Here is a 14,757-nt window from a genome sequence, read left to right on the forward strand (position 1 = left end):
ATATTGTGGTGTCATAATCAGATCTGGGTCAATAAAGACACTGTGGTTATTAAAACTAGAGATAAAAAGCCTTACCTTTTGGATAATCTTCCAATAAGAGGTTGAAGTGACCTAACTGACAAAAGAAATCAGACTCGACCTTTCCTTCAGCTTTCAATATCAGAGATTCATAGCAGCGAACAGCCTGTAAAAGAGAAGTACACATTTTCACAATACTGTATTATATTGAACAAAGTACAATTTATAATGCATTTTCATTCTAATACAAAAATAAGCCTTTCACCAAACCTAATGTTACCATGCAAAACTAAAAGCTCTGCAAAGTTTTCTGTAAAAACCAGACCTATTTAAACATGTCATCCTTTGTTTTAAAGCACGGACAAGAGGGAGAGCACACACTGAAGAAAGTGTCAGATTCAAACACAAATATCTAGCACTGCTAATAACTAACAGAAAAAGCAAAATATATTCTCTTTACTTATGGACTTGACACATTTAATTTCCACAAAATAAACTGATACCGTACAGAGATAATTTGATTTAAATCAAAGTGATATAATCACAATGTAATTATGATTTAAATCAGCACATAGGAAACTGATTAAAATAAATCAAGTTTAATCTAATTTTGCATTTGATCTTTACCTACTTTTCCAAAGAACATTTTGAGTGTCGTTGACTGGTATAATTTGGTGATTTTTCCTAATCAGGAGGATGCTATCTATATATATTTAAATAACTAGAAGATTTATCCTGTGTTTCTCAGGTCTTTCAGGGCAGAGCAGGTGTATGGGGATGCAGGAGTTTGGGTTGGAAGGTGAGGAGGGATTCTGAGCAGGGAGTTGGGGTGCAGGATTCAGGGCAGGGAGTTGGTGAGGCTCTAGCCAGCCACTGGTGCTGCTCCCTGGGGCTGACCCAGAGCAGCGAGGTCATGCAGGCCAGTTGCCGGCTGCTTCCTAGTGCCAGGCTAAGTGTAGTGTGCCTTGTGCTATGTTAGCAGCAGAGTTTCTCCCACTAACATAGACACTACCCCCTGTTGATGTGGGTTTATTATGGTCAACAGGAGAACTCTCTCCCAATAGCATAGAGCAGCTACATGAGCACTCTTACAGTGGCACAGCTGCATTGGTACAGTTGTGCTGTTGTAAGCTCACTATTGTAGACCTGACTCAGTTTATCAAAATATGTTTTGCATTTAAACTTACTGATTTGTTAAAGGAAATACCATTTGCAGTGAGTTTATTTTCATGGTGTTTCTGATCATTCTGCCTTTCAAGATTTTAGAACTTTTCATGTCTCATCTTTTCACATCTTATTTTTATTCATTGATTGGAAAAGGAAAAATAAGCTTCCCTGGCTTTTCAATTTCTAGTAGATTTCTAAATCTTGGAATGGGACCTGAAAATTGGTCTTCCACATTCCAGATGAATGACCCAACCATCAGGCTATGGGAGGGAAAAGGGGTTAGGTCCTGGGAGGGAAGAGGGGTTGCTCCTGGGACGGAAGAGGGGTTGGTTTATCTTGTTTTACAGAGGAAAAAAGTTCATAAAGTCTAGTTTTTTATTTCAGTATAGAATAAAAAGAAAAATAATGACAGCTCAATTTTTTTGTAAAAATGAATGTTTTATTTTTTTGCTTTTAGCCAGGTCTGAGCATATTTGGACCATTGGCATTTTCTGACAAAGCAGGTAAAATATATTTTGGTTCTCAACTATTCACACCACTGCTTGAGACAAACTCCAGACAAGAATTGGAGTCAATGGAGTCATCATTTGACAACATTTTTTGGACAAATAATGATCAGATGAAGCAAACAATTTTGCCAAATTGACCAAAGACTGACTAAAGGAAAATCTGACTTTCTGGAGATCACTAAGAACAAACTTGGATTCCCTGAACTATTCAAGGAGGTTATAAACCATATATATTTAAACAGTTTAGACTTTGAGACCCTACAGTGATTCCATAGTTTATCAAACCACAATTAGAGAAAATATATTTATTGGTTAGTGTGTAAGGGTGAAAGTTGCAACACCTAGACTTATTTTCTGGCTTTTTCCACAGATTTTTGTATCATCTTCAGCTACTTAAAGACCTAGCGGAAATCTGTCTACAACCCTTGATCCAGCAATATTTAGGATTTTTACCTGTATTCACAGGGATATCATGTGACATTTCATTTTAACTTCCAAAACTCTTGTTGAAAGTTCAGACTGGGGGCAGAGAAAAGAAAATCACAAGTATTTTCTTTGAATTCTATTCTGAAGAGAAAATTGGACAAACCAAGTGTAGTAAGATGACGGCCTAAAGCAAAAGCCCATGAATACCGAGAACATCTCTTTTCTCTTCCAGAGCATTAAAAAGAAAAGTCTACTCAGGATATTTTTTTAAATCTAGTATCCCAAGTCCTCAAGGTAGACTCACCCATACAAATATAGATATTCTGGTATAGATTTTGGTTTAAAAAAAAAAAACTCTCTTCTTCCCACCAAATACCTTTTAATATATCCTGGCGTCAATACTTTAAAGGAGTCAATACTTGCCCCTTAGAGGAAGAGGCAAGTCCTTCTGTAGAAGCAACAAATTTAAAAGCATTTTGAAGAAAAAAAAAAGTCGAACCAATATGGATTTTCTTGGATGGGAATCTCAAAGGATTTGACCCCATCAGGATTTGTAATTACATAGCCACTCGAATAACATCAAATGTAAAAAGGTCTATTCCTGGAGGAATTCCACATCAAACACAACTTCTACACAAAATATTTTAAATTTCTGCAAAGTTTAGAATATTTTGTCAAAATAATACAATATAATCACACCTCTCTCTCTACTCCCAATCAGCCCAGGTCCAGTATTGTCACCCACTGACTCCCTTTGCCTCCAAGTTAGAATCAGTAATTCTGCAGCAGAGGGAGAGGGGAATCTGTGGAGAAATTAACTCTGTGCAGCAACATAGAATTTCCCCAAGAGTAATTCTATTCCACTATCACTCTGCACTGGCATCCGAGTGAAGTCATCCCAATTCTGTTACTTCTAAAGAAGGTTAAGTCAACAATTTCGGAGTACCTAATCATTGTTGCACGTTGCCTCGGTTTATGGTATCTCCAATATTTTATATAAATCTTATGCCCTCCTTCAGAATACCGTTCTCGGGTCTTGTCAATCTACCCCAAAAATGATACAATAAAAATGGAAGGGATTCACAGACAGGCAAGAGAATCAGAAAATGGAAAACTTCCATATCATGGAGTGCTTGAAAATACGTACTGTCCATGATTTCAACTACTGCTTTGGATTTTCCTCAGAGATAAGAAACACACTATTCCACCTTGGAAAATAAAGGCATAAGTCCTCAAGGTTTTATCCTTGTGGAGAGTACGATATTGTGGTTATGTAGATAGTTCTGAGTTTTGACCAGGCTGAACTGAATTAAATTAAGCATGTTAAAAATTATGTAATATGGTAACCCTGTAACCATTACATATCCTGTCAGTGACACAGTTAACCCTTACTTTTACAAGGGGAATTTACTATGTAGCCCACACTGCAGGCTCTTCAGTAGGAGCCGGCAGGCTCAGTCCCAGCATGCGCGGGATTCCAGCAGCTACCCCAAACCCCGCTGTGGCTCAGCATTAGGAACCAGCAGGCTCCCTGTGTGCACCAGCTCCTTGTTGCCAGCAAAGTATTTTAAAATGCAGAGCTGCAGTGGGGGCAGCCTAAGAGTGGGTGCAGCTGCCGGGACTGAGCCAGCCTGCCTGCCCAAAATTTACTCGCAGAGCCACAATAGAGAGCTGCAGTGGAGCGGGAAAGAGGGAGGAGGGAGGAAGCTGCAGTTCAATGGTAACATTAACCAATAAGCATCCACTTATTGGTTAATCAGTTACACTATAACATTCCTAATTTAAATCAAGGTAATTTAAATCAGTGATTTAAATCACAAACAAAATTCATTGAATTAAATCTAGTTACCAAAAAAATTTAAGACAATCTGATTAGTGTGAACTTATTTTCTGAGTTGGCTTCATTAAACTCACTGGAATGTCTGTTTTTTGAGGAAACAAGTATAAAATAGGGTTCCCTTGGAAATAATTAGGTATGCTGAAGTAAAATAGGAAATAAACTTATGGCATCACCATCATGGGCTGTGTCCATGAGGTTACAAAATCAGGGGCATGTACAGGTGGGACCTTCTTGGACCGGCAACCACTCAGGTACCAAATGACAAGAGTTTTCTGGACCAGGAGCAATCCATTCGGCTCTCCACCACACTAGCCCTGTTTGGGGGCTGCATTTCCCACCAGCCAGGACTACACTCCCCAGCATGCTGACTTCAGCTGGGGCTGTGCTCTCACCGCTGGCCTGGGCTGCACTTGCAGGCTCCAGTCCAGAATGTGCTCCTGGGCCCTGGCCCAGGCGGAGCTACTCTCTACAAAGGTGTCAGTCCCACTGTTGCAGGAGCTGTGCTCCCCACCGCTAGCCCCAGTGGGGGCTGTTCTCCCCACCACACCAGCCCTGCTATCACCAGAAGGACCACTGATGGTGCCAGACCAAGGAGTCCTCAATTTTAGAGGTGCAACCTGTATTACTTAATATAAAATAAGAAACTGACAGTGGAAACTGGAAACTCTAGATTTCTTTTACTGCAGCTTTCTGTATTGTATACGTTAATGACAGATTCTAAAACTAATTAACTAATTAAACAAGCCATAGGGATTAGCTAAGATAAACTTTTTTCCTAGCAACATCCAACACAGCAAACAGCTTGGGAATTTAACTTGTCAAATCACACTTTACTAAAAGGCACAGAGAAAGTCCTGAAAAATAATTCGCTTTGCAATGCCTCATTCAAGTTACTAAACAGTTAATCCACTCAGCCATATCCACATCTTCATCTTTCAATAAGTAGCTTTTCTTATGTTTCATTCTTTCAACAAGAACCTGCATCATCTTGCATTGCTTACACTTGACACGTTTTCCTTTTTTACCCAGAGAATGAATTTCTTCAAAATATTCCAGGATAAGGTGTCTCTGATGCCCAGAAGCCATGACATTTTTTCTGTGGCAAAAAAGTGTACAGGAATACAGGAAGCTGTGTGCATGCTAAATAATGTCTTCCCTTCTCCCCCCCGTAACCTCCGGTTCACTCCACTGTTCCCTTCTATGCTGCCTCCATCCTTTCCTGTATCTTGTCTGTCTTTAGACAATGTCCAACTCCAAAGTCCCTGGCCCAGATCTGCCATCACAAACACAAAACAAAAATAATTCTATTCAGCCTATGCCTGTCTTTGCACATTAGTCTGCTGAGAAAAATAAACTGAAAGCCCAGAACTTTCTAGACACAAGAGCTGGTTGTTAGGCTGGACAGATAGTCTCATAAAAATGAATGAATGGCTCTAAGTGAAGGTGTAGCAGGTTTGTGATAAAATATAATTGTAACTGTTTTAAAATGAGAATTTTAGTGTTTTATTGACAATTTTAAAAAAATCATTTTTTATATCACTGACTGGGCCCAACTCAAAGGTGAAGACAAATCTCTGCTCAGGTCCTTCATCAATACAAAATCCTATGTAAAAAACTCTCCAATAGTAAGGAAGGAAAGGGTGAGTTGTAGGAGCCACATTAACCAAGTATCTTACCTGCCTTAAGGGTCACATTTATTGACTGTTCTCAGAGTACTTGTCATGTGGATTTTACTGAAGGTACATGGGTTACCGGTAATTCTCTAAAGAGATGGGTGTTAGGAGTTCTCCTTTAAAACTGTAGCCCAGCCAAACCAAGCATCCTCTCTCAAAACTGCAACTACAAATTCCAAGTGGCTGCTCTGTAAGTTTCTGATATACAGACATTCCAACAAATCAGATGATTTAAGAAATGGCTGTGTTTTATGGACAGGGCTGACAGTTCAGGACATGGGAAATTCCAGTTACGAGCCCCATGGAGACTGCCCCACTTAAGTCTATGCAGGCGCTCCAGGTGATGACGTGCATCATGTGGACATGAAAACCCAGAGTAATTACTGCCATGGCTGTATGTTCATCTAACTTATTGACTTAATGCTGTAGAAAGGATTGACATTCAACTGAATAGATCTTTTAAACAACTTCTTGGACTCAGCAATCCATAGCCATTCAGCAATCCATAGCCATTGATAAAGCATTAGCTAATGCATTAGTTATCTTGCATTCATCTTGAGCTCACCTTTATGAACTAAAGCTATTAACACATTCACACTATTCATACAGATTCTTATTAGGGGTCACTCAAAGAAGTTACACACATTATGCACTAACAATGGTTCTTTGAGATGTGTGTCCTTATCTACGCTCCATAGTAAGCGTATCTGCATCTCCGTACTTCTGATCAGAGAACTGTAGGAGCAATCTATCAATGCCCACGCACACTCTGCTCCCTGCCTGCTCATGCAGGCAATCCCTCCTCAGACCCCTCTCTACCAAAGAGTCAACCACTAGAATTCTGAAGTAGAGGGAAGGAGGCTGGGTCACTGAGCACCCTTAAGTGAGAGACATCTTGAAGAGCCATCATAAATGTACAAGGTAACTACTTTGATTAGTGTCCCTATGGATGTTACACTGTACGGGACTCATGGAGGCCAGGGCTACAATCGAGACTTTTATAGATGATAGCACTGTGGCTCCACATTTAGATTGTCAGTCAAGTTCCTGAGGGTGTCACAATATTCCACAAAGGTATGAGCAAGTGCCCAGGTAGCAGCTCTGCAGATTTCTGATATAGGTATACACTTGGAGAAGGCAACAGAAGAGAAGACATACCTTGTAAAGTGCATACATAGTAAAGATGGGTTTCCTACATTATTCATCTGGTAACAGAGCTTGATACAGTTTGAGACCCATTTGGAGAGTCTTTGCAATAGATCAAAAGGTACAGCAATTTTATCTGTAACAAATAGTCTCAGAGATTTTCTGAAGACAAATAAAAGGCAAAAGTATCCTTGGTATTGAGCATACAGAAAATGGCTTCCCTACTATCCCAATGAGGTTAAAGTTAAATGCTGGGAACTGAATAAGCTGATTTATATGGAAGTCAGAGGTCACCTTTGGAGTGAACTTCAGATGGGGTCGAAGAGTGACTATATAGGGAAAGAATACAGTAAAGGGTAGATGCACCATCAGGGACACTATTTTCTCATTCTGCTTTCTGAGGAAATGGCAATTAGGAACAGTCTTCACTGACAGGTGAGTTAATGAACTGGTGGGCCTTGGGTTCAAATTACAGTCTAGTCAAGGCTTTTAATACCAAGCTGAGATCTTATTGAGGAGTGATAAAATGACTAGGGAACGATATTGGCTATGCCTTTGAGAAACTTCTATGTGGTCAGATGGAAAAAAACCCTGAATATTCTTATACCTGCTGGTAGAAGGTTGCAATTGCTGCTAAGGTTACAACATGCTTTAGCACATTGACGGAGACCTGATTTCTTGAGAGTCAACGGATAATCCAAAACTACCAGTAGGGTGGCCTCATTAGGGAGGATGGGTGATCCTTTGGGCTGACACTAGATTTGAAAACTTTTCCATTGCTGCAGGGAGATATGACAAGCAGCTACTTTCTTACTGTGTAATAATGCTACGTGTACCACCTCAGAGAAAGAGGTCTCAGGAGCTAGAACCACAAAGAAACCAGGGTTTGAGTCACAGAATACACAAGTTGTAGGATGAGGAATGCTCCTTTCATCACAATAGCAGGTATAGAGTGGACAGAAGAGTCATCATGGACAGTGTCACCTGTGAGGGGTAAGGGCGCTGTATCTGCCTGTGCCAGGTAGAAGCAATCAGTATGATACCTGCTTTCTTCTCTTTCAATAGTACTTTCAGAATTAGAGGGAATGGGGAAATGGTACAAAAAAAATCCTTGTACCATGGGAGAAGCAACACATCTTCCGTGGAGTGCTGTCCCATTATGGAGCAGTAGTGAGAGTTTTTCTTGTTCTGATAAGCAGCAAATAGGTCTAACATCAGTATCCCCCATTGCTGGAATATGTCACGTAAATACCATCAAATCTATTTCCCATTTGCAGCTAAAGGAGTAACAATGTGGGGAGGGCAAACAAATGGCATTCCCATATGTACGTTCACTATATCTTCCCACCAGTTCAAGGATTACTTGACCAGGGTGGCCATCAATAGTAATTTGTCCATGCTGTATGTTTGGCCTGTAACCCAAACTGAACCAGGACTAGGAGGCATCTCATGTATAGTCTTGCACCAGCTATGTGCTCCCATATGCTGCAAGCGCTAGAAGCACTGTTTGGCCAATTTAGGGACTGGACTATCTCTAGCACAGCAGAGAGGAAGGAGTGAAGTCTCCTGGATGGAGTCAAGATCACCTCCTATGACATCTTGTCTTTATACTTGTGTTCTCATCAATTTTGGCAGCCTGATTTGTTGGACCAGATTCTGGAGCAGTCAGCATAGCCAGAGTGACTTGTTGGGCTTTGCAAAAGAACAAATCCTGAGAAGAGAGCTGTACAGGTAAGGATAAATTGTGATGCCCTGAGTATTCAGTTTGAGCAAGTCTGGTGTGACAGACACCAAAAGGTTTGTTACACCCCGGAAATCCAACAGTATGGATGTCAGTATCAAGAACCTTGCACCAATGGTCAGACATGTGGACCCAGCCACTAGATCCACTGATGCCAAAGGAGCCTTTCTTGGGGTTTTCTGTGCCCCTGCAGGGCTAATGCTCCTTTGCCTGCACCCACTGGTTCTTTGAGCAGTCTAACTTGCTCCAATTGGCTCATTACCACATGTGCCCTGGGCACCAGACTTAGATTACTTTGATGCCATTCGTAGAGCACCCATCAGGACACTAGTCAAAGAAGAAACAGCTTATGTTTGTTGTCGGGGGAAATTATATATTTTCTATTTTTTTTAAATTTGAGAATTTTGTATTAAGTGCAATATGGTAATTTTATTCCTCTCGCTCTCATAATCCCTATTTTAAATATATGTGCAAACTTTTAAGAAATAACTGGAAGCGTTCAAGGCACACGTATGGCTAGTTCTATCAAAGTACATACAGAACGAATCCATGGGTGAAGCAATAAAATTAGTAATACATTTTCAGGTGCTTGATTATATACAACAACTTGTTACAGTAAACTTTATGAAGCCATTAAGCACTTACAGTATTTTAAATCTTGACTATTCTTGATAATCTTAGCTATATCAATACAAGGGATGGTGACAAAGGTGGTGCCACATCCTCCTCAAAAATGTTATTTAGGGTGTTAACAGATAGAGAAACTCATCTGCTCTGAAAGTGTTATATCAGCTATGTATGCTTAAACGCCCGTGGATTTTCACAAGCCTGAATTCTTTGTTTCTCCATTTTAAGTAAGGGATCACACATCAAAAACAAACAATATGGTAATTACTCAAAAAGAAATCAATTTGGAAACAAAATAAAGCCAAAGAGACAAATTAAAAGTTAGAATTTCCAGTAGAAACTAACTACTTTAGAGGACACGAAAAAAATCAAAATGACAGGACTAACAATTAACTTTTGCCATGCTAATAGATCCCGTACTCCGGACTGAAGTCATAAGAACTAGAACTATCACCTATCGAAGACAGAGTAATAAAACGGAAGCAAAAAAAAAGTAAATTTAAAGGAGGGGGTGCGAGAGAGATCACGTATCAATTGAAAAAAGAAAGGACAGAACTAGTTTGACAGCTTTAAAATCCAAAATGTTTTATGTCCTAGAATGAATTGTGTATATACACATTTACACACAAAGAGAGGGTTACTCACCTTGTGCAGTAACAGAGGTTCTTCGAGATGGTTGTCCCTCTGGGTGCTCCACTTTAGGTGTTTGGATACCGCTACATGCCTCATCGGAGATTTTTGGTAGCACTAGGCACGCACAGCAACCATCCCTTCAGTTCCTTCTCTGCCCCAGAAGGAGATATCAACAAGTCCGAAGCAGAGGGGAGGAAAGGAAGGTGGAAGAGTACTCACAGGGACAACCATCTCGAAGAACCTCCATTACTGCACAAGGTGAGTAACCCTCTCTTCGAGGAGTGTTCCTGTGGGTGCTCTACCTTAGGTGACTATGAAGCAGTATTGTGATAGAGGTGGAAGCTTTGATTAGATATTATGCTCAGCAACTAGGACGGCGTGTTCAAAGTGGGTACACCGGGAGGGGTGATTGTCCAGAGCATAGTGTCTAGCGAATGCACGAGCAGAATATCATATTGCTGATCTGCATGGGTCCGTAAGTGGGATACCATGTTCACAGCCTGTAGAGGCCAACATGGCCCTGGCTGAATGCATCCCTAGCTGAAATGGAGGTGCCTGGCCATAGGTGGAATAGACTGCATCAAACTAGTCTACTATCCTCCTAGATATTCTCTGGGTGGAAACAGGCATGCCCAGGGATCTCTCTGTGGTGGAGACAAATAACCAGTTTGTCTTGTGGATCAGTTTAGTTCTGGCCAAGTAAAAGGAAATCACCCAACAGATGGTGAGAACATGCAATGCAGCCTCTTTGCTATGCTTCGGGAAGATGATTGGTAAGTTTACGGGCTCACTACAGTGGAATGGGGTGGGAACCTTTGGGGGGAAAACTTAGAGTGAGGATAGAGAACCACCTTGTCTTTATGGAATATTGTGAAAGGAGAGTCTGCCATGAGAGCCCTGATCTCACAAGCTCTCCTAGCAAATGTGGCGGCTACCAATAAGACCACCTTCAGAGAGAGGTGGAGCATAGAACATGTCGTCATAGGCTCAAATGGTTTAGAAGTGAGAACCCGGAGAACCAAGCTGTGGTCCCATGCTGGAACAGGAGGTTTGGTTGGTGGGTAAGTATTTTGTATGCCCTTTACAAAACATTTGGTCACTGGATAGGTAAAGACTGATTTATTATCAACTGATTGATGAAGAGCCATAATGACTGCCAAATTAACCTTTAGGGAGCTGAACAACAGCCCTGACTCTTTCAACTCTAGGATGTACTGTAGAATGACAAACAGCAGTACTGTGGCTGGTTCTAAGCTTTTTTGCTCTGTCCACTGTAAGAATCTTCGCCATTTGCAAAAGTAAAATTTTGTTCTTGTTCTACAGCGGTTCAGTAAGATTTTTTTTACTTGATCAGAGCAGGCTGTTTCTACTGAGGTGAGCCATTGAGAAACCATGCATGGAGGTGGAGTGCCTGTAGGTTCTGTTGATGAAGACACCCGCCCTACTGAGTCAAGAGGTAAGGAAGCGTGATGATCATCTCGTGGACATTTGGAGCATGTAAGTGTACCAAGTCTGCCTCGGCCACTCTGGGGCAATAAGGATTACCGTGGATGTCTCTGATCTGATTTTGCTGACCACTTGATGGAGGAGCAGGATGGGAGGGAAGGCATGGAAAAGTGTTGCATTCCACTGTATTGTAAATGCATCTCCTAGGAAATGTGTGCCAATGCTTACATATGAACAGTAATGTGAACACTTCTTGTTGCAAACAAGTCCATTGTGGGGGAACCCTTCCCCCAATCAGGTGAACAGTTGGTATAGAAGTCTGAGGTCCATTTCCCACTTGTGGTTGGATTTGAAGTTCCTGCTGAGTTTGTCAGCAGCGAGGTTGTCCCTGCACAGCGAATAGGAGGTCTACAGGGATATATTGTATGTTATGCACCAAGTCCAGAGGCAGACAGCTTCCCTGCATAGATAAGATCTGACCTCTCCTTGTCTGTTGATGTAAAAGATTGTGGCCTCATTATCCGTAAAAAACTGGACCATGCTTTTGCATATGCGATGTAGGAAATGTTGGCAAGCGTAGAATACCGCCCTGAGTTCTAATACATTTATGTGCCTGTTGGATTCTTGTGGTGACCATTAACCCTGAGTTGTGAGAGGCCTTAAGTGAGCCCTCCAGCCCAAGAGGCATCCGTCGTGATGGCGGTGGATGGGGGATGTTTCTGAAAAGGTACCCCAGCACAAATTTTTGGGGGTCTTTCCAACCGGTCCAAGGAACATTTGATTCCGGTTGGGACTGACACCAGCTTGTTCATACTGTCGTATCGTGAATGGCTTGTATGCGCTCCTCAACCACTTCTACATCGGTCTCATATAGCCTGGAGTGCAACACCACTGATGTGGTTGCTGCCATGTGTCCTAACAGTTGCAGGCAAATCCTTACAGTTGCTTGTAGGGTGACCTGGAGAAGCACTATGAGGTCTCTTATAGTCTGAATCCTCTGGTGAGGTAGAGATGCTATGGCCTTCACACAGTTGAAGTGAGCCCCAATAAACTCCACTGAGATGGTTGGTGTTTGCACTTGGAGAGGTTTATCTGCAATTCTAGAGTCAAAGAGAGTTCTGGTCAGAGACACTGCTTTTTGTGCCTCCTGACTTGTGCTTGCTCTTATCAGGCAATCATCAAGGTACAGAAAGAGAGAGACTGCCAGCACCTTTGAGAAGACTCTTGGAACTGTGGAAAGTCCGAACGGAAGCACTGTGTACTGGAAAGGTGCCCCGCCAACTGTGAATCTGAGGTGTTTGTGATGTTCTGGGTGAATGGATACATAGATATACACGTCCTGGAGGTTGAGAGTCCATAAACAGTCCTCTTTGTTCAAGGCAGGGATTATAGTGGATAGTGACCATCTTGAATCATTATGGTCGTGACTGTTGAGCCTCCTTACATCGAGGATAGGCCTCCACCACCACTTCTTTAACATGAGGAAGTAGTGGGAGTAAAAGCCTTTCCCTTTCTAACGATGTGGCACGTGTTCCACCACGCTATGGTAGAGTAGATGTTGGATCTCTTGGAGGAGGATGTTCTCGTGAGATGGGTCCCTGAAAGGAAGTTGGGTAGGAAAGGGGAGTAGAATAAAAGAGGATGCAATGTCCATTCTTTAGGAGGTCCAATACCCATCTGTTAGTTGTGATGGAAGACCACTGATGGTAAAAGGATGCCAGTCATTGATGGAACAGAGGAAGAGGATGAGGTTGCCCTGACCAGGGAGATGTTACCAGATTCTTGACCGGACCTTCAAAATGTTTGTCTTGAAGTTGATGGTTGAGAGGTGGGTGGCTTTTGCCTCCTCCTGTTCTGGTATTGCCTTCTATTATTGAATTGCCTTTGTGCTTGGCTAAAAGGTGTGGATCTATATCTCTGAGAAAAGGGTCTCCTCTGCTTGCATTTTTCTGCAGGAATGTAGATATCAAGTGTCTTCAAGGTAGCCCATGAATCTTTGAAAGAGTGAAGGGAGGTGTTGGTGAAGAGCTTGGATCCCTAAAAAGGGAGCTCTTTAACCATGGCCTGGACTTCCCAGGGAAATCCAGAAAAGTGAAGCCATGATGACCTGCTCATCACGATTGCAGTTTCGATGGATCAGGAAACAATGTCAGAGGCATCCAGAACAGCTTGAAGGGCCGTGCGTGAGATCAGGGCACCTTCATGGATATTGGCTCGGCCCTGTATTAATCTCTTGTCTTCTGGAAAGGCCTCATAAAATGTGCACGCGTGGGGGAGGAGGTGTCTCAAGCATGGCTATATAGTTTGATATGCGCAATTGAAGAAACGCCCCCATTTTTTTGAGGGGGAGTCACTCTTAGTTGAGGAATAAGACTCCTTCCTGGTCCAAGGAAGAATCTCTAGCAGCTGAGGCAAATAAGGCTGCCTTCTCGAACATAGCTACTGGAGAGGGCTGCCAAAGAGAGGTAGAGTACTCAGGGTCAGAGGCTGGCCTTACTGTGCTTTCCAGGGAAATCAAGTTGAGCTGCAGCTCCCTGACTTTCCATATCCAGGCTGTCGTCTGCTTGCAGTGTTGGCACTGAGCCGTAGCATGTGCCCAGCCCAGGCACCAGACACACTGTGAGCACACGTCCGAAACACGAATGAAGAGCCTGCAGAACAGGCAGCGTGTTTGAAGCCTGGGGAACCTGGTATTCCAGGGAGGAAAGACTGTTAAGGCAAAAACAGCAACCTCAACAAGGAAAAAGGGAAGAAAAGTCTTTAAAAAAAAAAAAAAAAAAAAAAAAGAGAGAGAGAGAGAAAACACTCACTGTTTCTAATTACTATGCTATGAAAGCTAGGAAGACTAGGTAACTATGCAAACTAGACTCCAAGAACATAGAAAAATTTCTGGTGGCGAGCACAGCAGTTCCGACTGATGCCGGCAGCAGCAGAGAAGGAACTGATGGGACAGTTGCTGAACGTGCCTCGTGGCGGCACCACATGTGCTGTCTGCCCTGCATGTGCATCGGTGGACACTGCTACGAAAAAAATCTCAGACTAGGCTCGCAGCAGCGCCCAAACACCCAGAGGGACACTCTTTGAAGAAATATTAGTTTAACAGCTAGAGTTCCTCAAGACAAAACCCAAATGTAAAAGTTCTATATAGGAGTAGTTACTATATAAAGTCTACAAAATATATAACAGTTAAATCCTATACTGCAAACAGACTAAAGTAAAGTTCTAAGCCAAAGAAAGTGGCCCAATTTTCAAAAGTCATGAGCAGAAGATAGTAAATGGAGCAGCTTTGAGGCATAGTTAATAAGAAGGAAACAGGACTTAGGAAGAATAGTACAAGGGTAGAAAATATAGAGCAGCAAATGGTTGGGAAGTGAAGAAAGGGCAACCAACAGTGACTGGGTAGGAAGCAAAAGGTCTTGTGGTGCTCCAAGAGGCATATGATTGGGTGGAGCGATACTGCTGGAGTGATACTGAAGTATACAAAATGATGAGGGGGAGAAAGCAAAGAGGAACTGTATCCCATCTGCTGAA

General features: G+C 42.1%; 1 protein-coding gene across 4 annotated transcripts in view; it reads right to left on the bottom strand.

Annotated features, from left to right (window-relative positions):
- The window catches only part of KDM6A (lysine demethylase 6A), a 299,506-nt gene that overhangs the window by 228,427 nt on the left and 56,322 nt on the right, over positions 1-14,757 (bottom strand). For all 4 annotated transcript variants that reach the window (XM_075912756.1, XM_075912767.1, XM_075912747.1 and 1 more), the window contains exon 3: positions 76-184. In XM_075912756.1, coding sequence (XP_075768871.1) covers positions 76-184 — 109 coding nt within the window. The remainder of the gene's footprint in view (positions 1-75; positions 185-14,757) is intronic.

Source organism: Pelodiscus sinensis, chromosome 1, assembly GCF_049634645.1.
Source record: "Pelodiscus sinensis isolate JC-2024 chromosome 1, ASM4963464v1, whole genome shotgun sequence".
Taxonomy (NCBI): domain Eukaryota; kingdom Metazoa; phylum Chordata; order Testudines; family Trionychidae; genus Pelodiscus; species Pelodiscus sinensis.